At 43.2% G+C, this 16,275-nt stretch overlaps 1 protein-coding gene across 1 annotated transcript in view; it reads right to left on the minus strand.

The window, feature by feature from the left end:
* The window catches only part of LOC120835361 (receptor-type tyrosine-protein phosphatase gamma-like), a 208,674-nt gene that overhangs the window by 25,083 nt on the left and 167,316 nt on the right, over positions 1 to 16,275 (minus strand). The window contains exons 6-8 of the mRNA XM_078091719.1: positions 14,164 to 14,230; positions 9,341 to 9,498; positions 4,151 to 4,343 (exon numbers count right to left, since the gene is read on the minus strand). Of these exons, the coding sequence (XP_077947845.1) occupies positions 4,151 to 4,343; positions 9,341 to 9,498; positions 14,164 to 14,230 (418 nt within the window). The remainder of the gene's footprint in view (positions 1 to 4,150; positions 4,344 to 9,340; positions 9,499 to 14,163; positions 14,231 to 16,275) is intronic.

Below are 16,275 nucleotides of genomic sequence, written 5' to 3' on the forward strand. Positions count from 1 at the left end.
ATGCAACCAAGCACTCGGTTTTCAGATATGTGGCATTAGGAGACCGGGGCCCTGTTCCCCGTACGTGCTTCAGCTGAGTCAATCAAACGTCCCATTATCCAGCTGAAATGAACGGGATGATTGACATCTCGGTTCCTCAAAAGGCGCACAAAGCGTCTCATTACTTTCAAGGCCGACAAAGTGTCGCCGACAAGTTGAACGCGTAAGTGTTGGGAAAATGTAAGTGCCTCATCACTAATCAATCAGATTACATGTCTTTAAATGTGCCTGTTTGCAGGAGGTTTCATGGAATAAGGATCTCAACTCTTTCACAATATGTAGATGAAAACAATCCCAAAGTGTCCAATTGATACGAATGGATACATGTACAGTTTCAGCCTATGTATCATATCACACTAGAAGTTTTATTGTGTGTTAAAACACAACAATAGTTGACCCAACATGCAGGTTAGGGAGAACCATTTCAACGGGTTTATGACGGGTTTATGGTTTGACCTGACGGATGCTCTACTGCCTCCGCTGGAGCCGATCTGGCGGAAAAGCTTTCAAACAAAAGTGGAGGTTGAACCTGCAGCATTTTAATGATGAGATGACACATATAACCTTCTGTTATCGGTCATGGTTCACTATCGGCTCACTTTGGTCAGCGTATCCGTGAAGCCCCATTCTGTCACAGGGACTGTTAGAAAAGAGGGAGAAGCGTCTCCCTATTGAACAATGCACGCAATGATTATTCCAAACACGCTATCGTATTATGCAAATTAAAGTAATTTGATGATGAACACGGGTTGATTGAGAATGGGGCTCACTTGCCTGGTGGAACCAAATTGATTAGCTTGCTTATAAAGAGCTGCAGTGGAGTTTTTCTATTCATAACCTGCAGTTGAGCCCCATGTGGCTTAGCATTACTAAACCCATTAGTCACACACACACACACACCTTCACAAGTAGAACAAACACACATGCACACAGATATCATTTTCAAGTCAAGCCGAGAATGACCTCTATGCAGGGTAAACGTATTTAACAGATTATATCAACCTGGGCCCAGTCAGCCATACCCTGTGTGTGTGTGTGTGTGTGTGTGTGTGCACTAAAGGCATGTGCAGTTAAATAAGTTAAATAGTACACATTAGAAAACCCTAACGCTGCGTTCACATCAAAAGCGAAGTAAATTATCGCGGCGCTTCAGTCGCAGTTAATTCCCAATCATTCTCGTCCCGCTTCATTCTTCCCAGGGAGAGTGGGCGTGGCTTATCCCTGTGGTCTCCATCGTTGCGTCACCGACAGATTCCAGAGCAAAATAGAAGGTTTATTCTCCTTAAATAAACATTCAAAAGGTTCAGTCATTTGGCATCTTCAAAAGCCAAACAAAAAGTGTCCCCTTTACTTCGGGGTCAAAACGAGTCTTCCTCCTTCTTCCCTCTCAGGAGGATGGTTGGTTGCTCCAACGCACCGTTGTGGCCCTTCCGGCTCGGTGCTCTCCTCCGGTCGTCTCCTCCGTCAGCCAGGTTCTTTGGCTTCTAACGCCCTGCGGGAATCAGGCGTGCTGTGAGGCATTCTGGGGTGCCGGCGGCCATATTGGGGCGGGGCAGCCGATGCTTTGTGGCAAAGCATCAGCCGTCTACCACGGGTCCCCTTGTGATGCCACACCGTGAAGACCCCTATCCACCACTGTTTCTGCTCTGTGCTTGTCGGGGAAAATGACACGTCGGAATCGCAAACGCCGTCGTGTCCTCTTCTCAATGCGTCTTTGGAATGAAGCTGGGTGGACTTTAATGTCTCTATGTGTGTGTGTCACACACGAGCAGTCCGTGTCTGACACACACACACACACACCAACATCGAAGGGTCTCTCTCTCTCTCTCTGTCTCGTACATCTTTGAGGAGCCATTAGGAGGATGAAAGGACATCTTTGGCCCTGCAGCATGTTGACCACAGTTGATGGATGACCAGGTCTTGATGGTGGGTCGGTCTGGGGGGGGGGGGGGTCCTGTGACAGGACTTTGCTGTAGGTCACACATGCACCGATGTCAAATACTAATTTACGCTATTCTGAATGCTTATGACTTAATGTATGTTAAGTTCGTGTGCAGCCAAACCCTTTGGTACTGTGAAAGCACAGTTAGGCCACTTTGGAGGTTATTTTTACGTTCTTCAGTACCCACACAAAGCGATACTTGGAGGACAGGAAGATATTTGCTTTGCACCAGTGTCGTTTCCTCAAGTATCAACACTCCCAGAACACAATGTCTGACTACTAGGAAAAGAATCTCTAAAAATGGGAGCCGGGCTGCAGGAAACAAATGTCTTCAGATGTGAATTATGTAAATGCTGCATTATGTTAAATTGACCGTGTCTCCATTCTGTCAAACTTCAGGCAGCACAACTCATCGGATGCAACGCAACTATGCGTTTAGAGTCCTCCACCTGTGGAAGCGATGACAGCGGCAGTCAGACTGCCACTTGCATTGCTCACTTGCTATTTGAACACTACTTGTACATTTTTGTAAAATTGTGGTCAGTGCACTTGTGCATATTATGCAGGGACATGATTCAGCTCTTGGATTTATTAACCAAAACAAAATAGACAAAGTGTGCAGAGAGGTGATCGTGAAGTACTGATTTGCATGTTTGTGTCCCTTCTGTTTCTAGTAAAAGCCGTTTTATACATATTTTGTCTGTGAAGTGAATTAGAGACGAAAATATGTGGCATTAAATGGTAGGGTAAAGTTCCTTGAATAAAAGGAAGAGGATGCTCAGTACTCAGAGTGTGAGAGTTATTTATGTAAGTGTGTTCATCATTGTCACACCTGGTGGTCTGAGTCGGTACAGTTTACACTAAAATAAAAAACGCTACATTACTTTAAACCACTGTGCTGTCAATTTGCGGCTATTTTAGCGTTTTTTTTTTTAAAGCTTTAAGCAAACTTTAGCATTTTAGGAAATATGAATGCCGTGAGTTAGGTTTGACCTGAGGGTTGAATTTAGAGCCAATGGAAAAAAGTGTTTCCTAACATGTTACTTAATGTCAGCACTTCAAATACTTTCTATAGCAGAGATGAAGTTAAGATGTTGAATAAATGCAATTTGCATATTGTTATCATCGAAGGGAACAGGCACGACCTGCAGGTCACACCTTTTGTGACTGAATCGCTGCACATGTTTAACATGTAAATAGAAGAGCTTGTGACATTTTCAGGGACACAAAGAAAATGAAACGTTATTGCTGATGAGAAGCAATCATTAGCAGGAGGAAGCGTTCAGTTAAATGGATGAATTGGCACAGGAAACAAATGACTCCATAGGTTTTGAGGTGGTTTCTCGTTTCACAATGGCACTCGTGGGCCGAGAGTCTGCATGCATGTTGGTCTACAAGAAGGCTCAGATAAACGCACAGATTCTCCTCTTATCTCCCAGCCGGCCCTCCTCCTCCCCCTCCTCCCCCTCCTCATCTGCCTCTTAGCATCTCCTCTGCCAGCCTTATAGATCTGCTCACAGTAAACATGTCCCACTGCAGCGCTCAAGGACGTTCTGCATAAATACGCAGGCAAACTGTGCCAAGAGAGCACACACAAGTCTGTGTGCGTGTGTGTGTGTGTGTGTGTAGGTGTACTTCTGGGTGATGCTCCTCTAGAGTCGACCACATGGAAGTGTGTACGAAGGGAAGGAGGAGACATCTCCTGCTATGACAGTTGACACAGCACAGATGCTCGGCCACACGCAAACACTTACAAATACACTGAAAAACACACTCACACACACACACACTGCACAATGTGTGGTGTTTGAGTGGTAATGAGGCAGGAGTGGAAGGACGGCTGCTGTGCCTCCCACTGCCTTATGCCAGGGGAGTTGGCCAACTCGCTGGTGAAATGACAGAGCGCTCGCCCGGACCCCCCCCCCCCCCCACACACACACACACACACACACACACACACAGAGGACAATCACTTTCTTCTGGGCACAATCAGCAACACTAACTAGTGTTGAACATATTTCAATGCTCAAATATAATAAGAAATAAAGTAAACAATCTGCAGGTTTACCCAGAATGTGTAAATGTTCATCTTTAATCTTTTTTGCACACCACATTCTCTATTAATTAGATGTATGGTAATGAAAACGTCAAAAGTCTCTGCACCACTACCTTTGGACGCCTCGGTGCCATACGGCCCGCCGCCGCGGTCGGTCAGGTCGGGCAGCCAGGCGTCTGTGACTGCTGACTTGAAGACGTGGCGGTTGTCCAAGCTCTGGATGGGCCTGAAGTTGCTGCGCAGATACTCAACCGACTTAACGTGGTCCTGCTGCTCCGTGGTGAAGATGGAGTAGAAAGCCTCCAGCTGGACAGAGAGGAGAGAGTCAGAGAGCAGAGTTTGCGGTGTTTGTACGCACATTTGCAAACGCAGCGTTCACTCTTTTCTATCAAGCCGAAATCAAAAACAGCGAAAAAACAAAATTGCAGTGGAAAGAGAGTTGATGTGTTATTTCTGCATTAGTGGTGGGGAAATGTACGTATTGACTAGTGCGCTGCAGCAAAGCGGGAAGTACTTGTGCCGTGATACGGCTGAGTGCAGACTGTAATATTCCTGCTGCTGCGACTATTTGAAATGATCCTGATGCCAATAATTGTAATGGATGGAAGCACGCTACCACGAGGGGTTTCTGTACATTATGAGGCGCACTTTCCCCTTGACCCTCCCCTGAACGCATATGCATGAAAAGCGCATTTTGCCTTTTTCACTTCCCCTGATGGGCAGTCTGCGCTTTCACCTCAGTGCGGCTTGTTTGCAGGAACCTCGCCGTGCTCAAAGATACTTCCTGCATATTCAGAGGAATTGGAAAATCTAATGAGCAGTTTCCAAAGTGATGCCCTTTTCCAGCCTTTGAAGCAAACAGTTAATCACAGCGAAGAGGAAAAGTTGACGCCCCAATCCAGACCAGAGGGAGAAGTGGCCCTGAGGGTTTCCGATCAAAAGGTCCCTCACTAGAGGACATGTTTGAATCTGTCAACTGCCAACCTTTCACACAGACCTGTTACTTCAAAAACATGAACTTTCCGTGAGCATAGGTCCTCGTGGCCTGTTTCTCTGAAGTGCCGTCCCTGGGGATACTTGCGATTCTGGAGTTCTGATTGTGTATTCACGTTGCGCCAGTCTGTACTTCAGGCTGTGACACAAACCAACCACAGACGCAATCCAAACAGCACTACAAATATCGTTGGAGTTGGCAGAGTCGTAACTAATAACTAATAACGTCACATATTTGCAGAAATAGCATCTAAAAAGAGCCCGTGCCAAGGTAGACAGATAAGCTAAATGTCGTTGGCAGACTCTAAATGCTAAATCATAAATATCTTAAGTACACTGGTCTGATTCCTCGGTGCCAACTGGGGCCCAATGCTTCCTCACGTGCTGCTAAAACTGGCACAACCCCCAAAAGCTGCTCAAATTGAGGATGTGTAGGCCACAGCAGCTTTGCATGGGGTAAGAATGGCTGGATTTGGCAGAATTCTGAATGGTTTGAACAACTCGAAGGTGATTCTGTGAGGCTCGTTTGTGGAAACAAGGAGTCCTTCGCTCTGGTCTCTGATTGGTTTAATGTTTTCTGAAACATTCTAAAATGTATTCAGCTGCCATGCTCATCAAGCTGTGAGCATTTTGTACTGCTTTGGGTGGATATTGAAGTTGGCCTCTTCCGTCATGTTGCCATTTGTCAAATGCATGCTGTGTGGCAGGACGTGCGACCAGACATGGATTTGCACTGTGTGACTGAAGTGTCATCTTTCTGTCTGTGTTGGCAGATGGATACTCTGTACAATGTGTTTGGAAGCGATGCACACAGACAAACAGCTTGTGTGCAAGCAAGTGTTGGAGAAGCGAGGGAGGGGGGCGCTGAGAGGCAGATCAGTTTCACCGAGGTAAATTCATCGCCGAAAATATGTGTGAGCACAGCAAATGATATCCTGTGCTATGTCCTGTACGACAATCTGGTGCTCTGAAACTAAAAAAAGAAATAGAAACTGAAAAATATGACTGCATTTTCAAGGGATTATCCTCAATTTATTGTTGAAAATTGTACCTACGAAACCGACTCTCCTGAAAGGGCTCATTTGTAAGGATTGGCTGTAAAAGGCCATGTTCGTCTAATGTATCCACTGCACATTTGGGCAAAGGGCTGATGACGGTAGATAGCTTAGGGTTGACCCATCCTACTTGCTGCAAATCTTCTGTTGTTACAGTGTTAAGAAATTAATAAATGTACATTAGGGAAGGAAAATATGTCAAATGAAAAGAAATATGTAAGTAAATATGTGACGTATTTGGGCAAGTGAAGAAATTAAACAGTACTCTTTTTCCCTGTGACCGACTATCACCACCACAAAAGGGAAGGATGAACACGGGGCCACTGATTCAAACGGTGTGCAATCCTCTGGGTCCATGAATATCCACATTAAAATATATAACGGCAATGAGGACGCTATTTGTTGCATGGATGAGCCGTCTGTAATCCCCATTATTAGGCCCCACCTGATGCATCATTTAAAATAACAGCAGAGGAGAAAGAAAGCCACTTCTAATCTTCATGAGACCCCCTGAGTTCCTGCAATACAAATGTAATATGCTCATAAAACATCCGGCTGCCGGCGTTGGTGACCAGCTTCAGGTGTGACCTTCGTCAAATGTGAGCGTCAAAGCAAACGATTAATACAAAAATCAAAGAAGTACCAGTTGTGAACTGATGATTTGTCTTTAGTCCTTTTTGCATTCTTTGGATTGGAGGTCACATTTACTGTAACGCATTTGTAAAGCTTTAGACAAGCAGGGATTTGCTTTTACTTTCAATTGAAGGAGGGAAAATGGCAGAGCTTCAAAAAAGGGTGAAATCAGCAGTGTGTGACATTGAGAGCATATTGCTCAGAACGCTCACAACGCTTTGGCTTTACTGTTTGTTGACTCGCACACACGATTACTCTGTATGTGTGTGGTTGATACCCTCCTTCGTATGTATTCACATCCCATTTGATGCACATCACTAATTCAGCTTCTTCTCGGAGTCTTTGTGCTTCATCTCCTCACAGGTTTTCATTCGTTGTGGTTCTGGATCTGGACCCGGGTCCGGCCTCCTGCCATGGCCCTGCTGACACCTGCTGCTTCTAACACTATTCATATTATATCACATTACTATAATTCTCATCACAAACCCATTTCACTCACTCTTCTTTGCAAGTCTTTGTGCTTGGTTACATCTGATGGTGGTTATATCTGATGTTTACGATTGATTAAATGTTCATTAAATTGTTTAAATGCATAGCGTATACGCATGCAAAACACTGAATGATGCTTACTGAGGAGCTATTATTATTATTTTAGGTGTTCTAACTCTTCTGACAGACCTGGAGGAAAAAAGGACACCCATTTGGCTCCATCTTAGCTCCTTTCTGGAAATGTTGGCACAAATTCACACAATGCCAGATGGAAAATTATAAAAAAATTCCCCCATGTCCCACTTGGAGCTGCTATAGGGGGCTGATCTCAACAGCACTACCCAGTTGCCAGCTCATATTCAGGTTCAATGCAACGTGCGAGCAACGCGACTTAAACCATCTTAGGTTGCTACATCTGAGATGCAACCTACCTCTTTCCCACACACAGTTACACACCTATACACACACACGTCATTGGATGCACAAATAACAGTGAGGCTAGTCCACATGACGCTTTGAAAGGAAGGCATTTTGGGTGAGTTGTTGTGTAAGAACTTGAGCATCGATCCTCTCTAAAAGCAGGCCCAAAGCAATTGCCGTCACTACGGCTGACCTACTTCAACTATCTCCCAAAACAAAAGACTAGCAGCGCGAGCGGTGAGAAATATAATAGAAAGAGGCAGAGGGAGACAATAACTGGAGTCACCATCTGTGTTAATTCTCTTCCCAACCTCATCCTTTTATCTTCATCCATACTGTTTTCCCTGGAGAGTTGCGAAGCAAAAAAAGAAGAAGGGAATTAAAAAGACTTCAAAAGGATCATTTAACCATGTTGAGATAGACTGGCTGATGGTCAGGAAGGATGGATGATGCCCCAACGCCGCTTCCTCGATGACTCATTGATGATTCATTTCCCTGCTTCATATCCTGCTGGTCTGCATCATTTTCTATTTATTGACTATCATTGTTTTTTTGAAATAGTTGGGTGATGTGAATCTATTGTGTGTCTTCACAGTGAGCACCAAATTCCAAACATCCAGTTCAGGTTGAAGCTTGTGCCAAAAATAAATTCCCTCCAGGTGTTTGTGAGATCCGTTCAGGAGGATGAATCGGACGCATGCACAGGCGTAAAGGCTGACAAATTGATAATGCAATGAGGAGAAAAAGTAGATTAGTTGTCAAGTGATATCAGTTTACTCTCTGTATGAAGTAATATGTATTTGTCTGCTCATAATCTTCCTTACCACAGCGTCCTGGGAAAGAAGAGGTCTGGCCTCCCGGAAACCACCAAAAGTAGCAAAGCTCAGTATTTCTTTCCCTCAATTCTCATATTTCATATTCATTGACCGATATCACCCTTTACCGTTTGTGCAAACGATCCTCTCCTGAACTTAAAAAGCCTGTTTATTCTTTTCCTGTAAAGCCACACAGCATTCATAATTCTGCAGCGCAGCTGTTTCAAACAACCTACACTGGCTACCAACATCTGTTAGAATATACTTTTCAGTCCCTGTGTTGGTGCAGTACAGCACTAGATGTCCTCACTCCCTTTTATATCACAGACCGTCTATTGTTTCATGGTGCCCCTTTTACTGTGCTTCATGTTGCCATATAAACCTTTCAGGATGGTCCTTTCAGCCCCCCCATGAAAATATGGGAGTCCAGATAGATCTCTTTAATTTTGCATGTTTTACTTTTGGTGTTGACTTTTTTTTTAATCTTCTTTGTTTATTTGAAAAAAAAGAAACCGTATGTACAGTATGTGGAGAGAAAAAGCGGAGTCAAATAAGGTTTATCATGTATGGCCCAATAAAGCTGATTCAGATTGTGTCCATTTGGAAATTTGATGTACCACATTACAGCTCATTATGTGAAAGTCTCTCAGCCCCGACTATAAGGAGCAATCCCCTGAACAATGGAATTAAAATAACATATTGAAACGCTGATCACAATCACCTTTTTTCAATCTCTTTCAATAAGGAAAATAGAGGAGCGTAATTTGGCTGCACTGAGCTTCCATGTTTTCTCCCAAAACCAGAGATGCATGTACCTCATTTTGAGGTTCAAATGAGAAAAAATCATTACAAACGATAACCAAGTGATCATATTCTTGGCTTGTCTTGTTATTCTTACCTGTTTGTAGGAGACAAAGATAGGTCTGCTGAAGAGGATCCACTCCACCACCTTACTGCAGGGCGGGGTGGTCAGAGAACCGGTGTAGCGATAGTAGCTTCCCAGTGCAGACGGCAGCAGGTCCTTCAGCACAAACGGCTCAAGGACAGTCTCTTTTTCTACATGTGAGAGGGCAGATCACACGACAGCTTTTTATTTCACCGCAAACTACTGAGAGCTTGCATTTTGGAACAGATCCAAGTGCTATTGATTTCATTTCAACTGTGCTTGACTCGTTTAATATCCCCATATCGACAGATATAATTGCACTGACCACCTAGAATTATACCTCTGCTGGTGTACATTGGTACACATCCCAAATGTTAATAATGGAGTTACTCCTGGTCAGACAAATCCAATGAACCATATGAACTGTGGTCCAGAAGGAAGGAAATAAGGCGGTTCATGGAAACAAATAGAGACTTTTGCCTTTTAGAGAAATTCAGAAATAATTATTTAAAGCACATTTTCAGTTATTCTTTCTGTGAGTAGTGAGCCTTGCTTCCACTGACCTCACAAGAGAAGTTGATTTGTTTTCTACATCAGAAAATAATTCAACAATATTTTTTAGCTGTGAACAGGGTAGAATTGCAATAAGCTATGACATTATTTCCAATGAGAAAACTGTTTTTTAGTTCTCCAATCATCTGCAAGTGGGTGTGAAATAATCTGTGTTTGTTCCAAAATAAATAACAGAATGGACTTTTTAGGAGTAGCAGCTACTTTTATAGAAATGCAATTTATGTCTCGATTTCTCACAACAGCAAAGTCCTTTGTTGTTCGGCATTTGTCCTGTTTGTTGCATTGATCTGAATCATTTTTAAGATAAAGGCTGTGGTTTAATAATAAGACAGTCTCCTGGATCTGCACCTGAATCAAAATTATCAGAACCATCTCGTCAATTAGGCAAAATGACAAATCACTGTGCAATAAACTTTCATCCAAGCCATGCGTGCAATGCTTTGTAGATTGCAAGGTTACTGAACACGGCAGTTGAATTCTTGCGTTAGCATGGGATCACACGACAATCCACCCGGTTAGGCTTTAACATGTGTGTCTGGAAAAATCAGCATCCTATGAGGAGCTACTGGGACCTCTGGGCATCATATCCGTTACAATAGCATCATTTCGAATCAAAAGTATTTTGAGTATTTCCATACTTTTTTCCATGGTGAAGCTGTTTTTCATCTGCTCCCAACAGGCCTCGGCCCAAGTTTGAATGACAGAGGTTTCATCCAATCACCTGCCATACGTTTTGAAAGTGCCTGTCCTTTTTCACATACTTTCCAAAAACAACCCTCGGCTCAGAGGAACAAACCATCTGGGGGTTAATGCCAGTGTCCATCTGCGTTATTGAAAGTCATTGAAAGTCATTGAAACAGATGAAAATTGAATCGATCAATAGTTCTTCAATGATTAAGGTTCAGCATTGTTCTTGAATTATAACGTTTAGACGTGACCTCTTGAATAGTTGAGGTACGTAGGCGAATGGCTGGAAGTAATGTGAACTGAAGAAGAACAAGATGTCAGATTTTGGAGAGTTATAACTATCAATACTTGTATACAGTGTCACGACAGACAAAAAAGTGAGTTATGCTGCCAATTGTTTCCATATAGCTGTACATTTAGACGACCCCTCTGTTCATCCAAGTGTGTGTGAGACATTTGGTACTGAATTGAAGCGATTCCTCCTCGCTGGCAAATATTATAAGTATATTGATTCACTACTTCCCTCTCTGCCCAAAGTCTCCACTGACATGGCACCGTGACACCCTGGATTGCTGATTTGTTTTTAAAGGATGTGCAGAGCTTATCTTAGTTTAACCTAAAAGCGTCGACCCTGTAGCACTTTTAGAGAAAACCGTAAGGAAAATGATGTTATTATGTTTCTCTCCGTCTCTACTACTGTACCACTGAGTCTACTGTTCCTTTGCTAGTGTGGGTTAACATCCCAACGTGCTTTTTTTTCACATCAGATCTGATGCAGCTCCACGACACAGCACTCACATGTTAAGCTTTTTTTCATCCTCTCCTCAATAATATTTCCAGAAAGTTGGGACAGCCACATCTATATATGTGTCTTTCTTTATTTCATTTGGGATTTTTATTGATTTTTTTCACACCATACAACTTGAGCAGTTTGGCATAACCATAGTTAGTTATGCAAAGACGTTTTTAAGGTCATCCTTTGAGGAATATCAGGTAGACTTTGAGTTCAAATAAGTTATTAGCTTCTCTTTACAAAACACATTGTATGACAATAATCCGAAGGGTAGTTTGAGCATTTGTGACAGAAAGTGATAATCAAGGTACCAATGATACTGTGGCAACCCAAGGGCGCAGCACCCTGGACAGCGCCTCAGCAGACTGCACAGGAGCAGAGATCAGCACCAAGGTCAGGGGCACCGACGAGCAAGCGGTCACGTGACCGAGAGGGGAAACGCCCCCTCTGGAGACAACGAGCAGCCCAGGTGCGGCTCATGGGGCTGATGAAGGTTGGCCACACTATAAAGGACCAACCCTCCCAACAGCACAGGGGACTAGAAGTGAGTAGAAGCTCGCTGCACGCCGGGGCTTTTTTAAATTTTTTAAATTTGTTTGGGGAACGTGTGTTAATCCCTGTTTTCTGCAATAAGGAAACCCTCAAAAGAGGAAGAACCTGTTTTGTCCTTTTACCTTTTTTGTGCGTTGAAATAAACCGTACCCTTTTTTTGCGCAGCCAGTCGTCTATCCGAGTGTTATAGATTCACCCACACCCGTCAGTTGCCACAATATCAATCATGGAATTGATGCAAAGTAAATCATAATACAGATTCTCTTCACATCCCATATTCTCCATCATCCCACTGCATCATCAGGCTTTACATCTGTCACTCCCGCTAAACCCCCCCGTGTAGACAACGTGCTCCTCGCTCTGCCATGAGTCTGATATGTAAATCAGACGCAGCCTTTCTACCGGGCTCATTTCACAGGGACGGCGTGGAGCCGCTCGCTGGCTAACTAGTCAGAGGGCGTTCGTTCCAGTGAGGTTTCATGTAAAATGGAACAAGGCATGAGGTACAAAGACCGAGTCCGCGAGTGCTGTGAAAAAAGTAACCACCCGCTGCTCCACAGTGTAGCTCTGGCGGAGATAAAGCAAATAACCAACCACCTTCCCCGTGGGAGAGATGGAATGTGGTCTTGATTGAACTTTTGTGGTCTTTGTGTTAGATGAATTATGGAGGCGGAGTTGCAGTTCATAGAGAGCTGAGCAGGAGATAAAGTACAAGTATCACACAGCAGGTTTTTATCAAAGTTTTATTTGTGTATAAAACTCTAAAATTCACTGTGAAGCCGTTGTGTTGTTGCAAGGCGAGCGAGCCCATGGGGGGGGGGGAGAAGACAGAACATTGCTTTAGGAGAGATGTTTTGATGATGACGGAGATGCACTTCAGGGCTGCGTGCAGAAGGGCATACGTGCTAACAAAACACAATGTAATATCTTTTAATTAGTTATGTAAGGGATAAAAAAAAAGGAATCGTCCCAGAAGTCCTGGATAATGGTCTGTATGCGAGGCAATGAATGATGCAAAAGGCTGAGACTTCTGATGAGGACTAAAATCAAAGCTAGAGTACCCCGCACTTAAAGTATGATAAAAATATTATGCATCAGAAGTTTTACCAAAGGTCATGCCTACGCGTGCTTTAACACGTGTTTTCTATCTATTCAGTACAGCGTACATGGTGTAATGTCCTAACAATGTGTCACCTTGCTTTTCTCTCCAAATGCATCGTATACTGTGCACATGCAGCTGAACATGTGCTGAACCTTGCACGCACTTTTCCTCCTGTAATTGACGGTCAGCAGCCCAGATGAGCGGATTCGTGTGCAATATGAAGCTGCTGGCTGTCACTCATGACAGCTGTGCTGTGACAGATGTTACAACCTGTGTCACTTATAGTTTTATTTTGCACTAGGATGAGGAGACCTTTTTCCCCATCTTAAGGTTTTGCCTTTATCAGACAATTATTGACCCATGACCTCCACAGAGCAAACTAAATAAAGCAAGAACATTTCCGAGTAAGGCTTTTGTTAGCGGAGCCTAATAATTGTGCTAATTTAGCAAAGCAAATTTACAGTCCAGATACTACGTCCCATCAGCGCGTAGAGCCTGTTGACTCATGTTTGAACATTCAGTTTGCAAATGGATCATCCCCCCCCCCAACAGGAATATTCTTCTGCTATGATAGTTTACTGATCACTGCAGCAGCAAATTTAATTGAATTAGTTAAGCTGAGTGAATCTGACGTCTTCACAATACTGAAACCAGAGAGTCGGACAGCAGCAGTTCCTCGGATGTCCAGTCGATGAGGTCAACCTGCCGAGTCCGGCCACAATCACTGTGTTTCCCAGTGAGCTGAATCGTGGACTGACGATGCACTTCAGTCTGTTTTCAGACATAGTAGGTGGACAACGCTAATGTAGCCGAGCCGCGTGTCTGTCGACAGAGGATTTAGCACAGCAATAGTACTGAATGATGTCTCCCATATCCTCCAGCCAACAGCGGCACAAGTGATATTGATGTTATTGGAAGATTTTCCAGACCTTGTAGTTGGATCGTGATATTGCTTACCATCCAGAGGGTTCATTTCTTTCTATAATATGTCTGTGTCATATAGAGCAGTCTGAGATACCAGACTTGACCATACAGTAAATGATGTTCTAAAAGGGCTCAACGTTTTTGTAATAACAGAAATGAATTCGCAGCGTGACTCTCTTACGAGTCATGGCTGGTACCACTCACCATGATGGACCACCCCCTTCAGGCCATGGATTATGGGGTCAACAGCCGGATTGTCCTTCGCCCCCACCTGAGGAACACAGAATAAAGATACAGTGAACATCACATAAGATAAGTATGAGTATAAATAATTTCAGGTCATGTAAATCATTTCTGTGTCTCCAAATATTGAATTTTTGTCTTTTTTTCCCACAAATTGTATTGGTATTTCTGTTCCTAATTGTTTTTTCAAAATATGATTGTTAATTTCTTGGTTATGAAAAGATAGTATTATTTACCTTTTTATATATTCCATTTTTCTTTTTTTATGGTACCACCTGCTATATGCTATATACTCACGCAATCATGACGTTTCCACTAATTTGGGGTTAATATTAGCACTTACATTTTTTTCCCAGTATGAAGGGGTCGTCAAGTGAGTATGGGGGAGAGAAAAGTAACGTAACCCATGAGATACCATGCCTAGGTGATTTTTAAAATGAAATAAAATGATCATAAAGAAAGCAGTATATTTCTACATTTTATTTCAGATCTTTTACAATATTCACTCAAGATTCATAGCCATGTGGGTGAGAACAGCTGACGCATCCCTCTGCCATTCAATTTCCTCGCCATAAAGGACGTAATGAGATGGGGACGAAAGTTAAAAAAAACAAAAATGGAAGTAGTTCAAATGAACTCTGTCAACCTCTTTCACTCTGTTTCAGTTCTACGTTCCAATTATTCCTAAAAAAATACATTTTCAGTTTTTGACTGTAACCAAGGAGGAACTCACAGTTTATGAGCAAACCCTATTGCTGTCACCACTTGAAAGGTTTGAGAACCACTAATGAAAAAGATGAATATGGTTCAGAAAGCTTGTTTGGAGTACATTCTGACATTAGCTCAACACTCTACTCGGGGGCTATTTCAAAGGAAAGAAAAGGCCAATGGAATTGATGGTGGCTGGGAAGAAGAAGTTAAAAAGCTCAGGGGAGGAAACAAGATGTGCAGCGTAACGACTCTGAACATACAGCAGCAGTCGACAACTCTAAAGGGCCGTCTTCACCCGACCTCCAGAGTGTCCGTTTTTATATCAAAAAATGTCCTTTCATTGTTGTCAATTAGTGCATCACTGCGGTCATGGCTGAAACCAATAAAACCAAAGAATTTAAAAAGTAGTAACCATAAACAGCTCAGGCGTAAATTCAGTCAGGAAGACTGGAGAAGCCCCGTCAGAGGCCTCCTCTCCCCCTGTGGATACGCCGTCAGCTGACTGGGGGCGGCACGTACTACCTGTCGTGGGCGTGTCTCCGTTTCCGTAAACCAACCCAACGCATCGGTGCTGTCTAACGTTAAAAGCAGTTCTGGGGAATTTGCCTCGCCTCATCTCGGCATCCCGGCCCCTAAGAAGTGTATCAGTGTTCTCATTTACATATACAGTACCAGTCAAAAGTTAGAAATAGGTGAGAAAATGTGTCAAAACCTTTGACTGTGTATTATATTTATTTTGTTCTATATGTTTTGCGTATACGCTTAATACTTGAGATTTTCTTCCTACTAATATTACTCACAACAAGCTTTGCTGTGCTTTTATTCCTAGTAGATTATTGAATACTGACATTTTTACTATAACCGTTTATCACCAATAATAAAACCACCACCGACCACGACCGGAATAGCCGACACTCATAACAAAATCTCTTAATGCATAAAAAATCTCAAAACAAAATCAGAAAATGCTTTTTTTTTCCACTAAGAAAAGAACTGCCTCACCATCTGGGAATCCCTGCTCGAGGTGACAGACAGGCTGCTTGACCCCTTTCTGCTGCTTACCTCCAACTTCTGTTTTGGTTTTTAGCTCAGAAGAACTCAGCGCTTCCTTTGGACAAAGAGCAACACAACTATAATTCCGTCTGTCATTGGCGGCCTCATCAACGCTCATGTTGAAACGAGAATACCAACTTGTTCTTGGCTAAAGATCAAGGAGACACACCCGAGATGCTTCTAATGGTTTGCAGACTGTTCCATTCCTCTTAAGTCATCACATGACAAAACAGCACAAAGGAACGTCAAGCTCCAAGCCTGTTTCTTTCCCACTTAAACCTCACTTCTTTCTCCCGTTTCTCAAGGTCA

Source organism: Gasterosteus aculeatus, chromosome 17 (assembly GCF_964276395.1).
Source record: "Gasterosteus aculeatus chromosome 17, fGasAcu3.hap1.1, whole genome shotgun sequence".
NCBI classification, from domain to species: Eukaryota; Metazoa; Chordata; class Actinopteri; order Perciformes; family Gasterosteidae; genus Gasterosteus; species Gasterosteus aculeatus.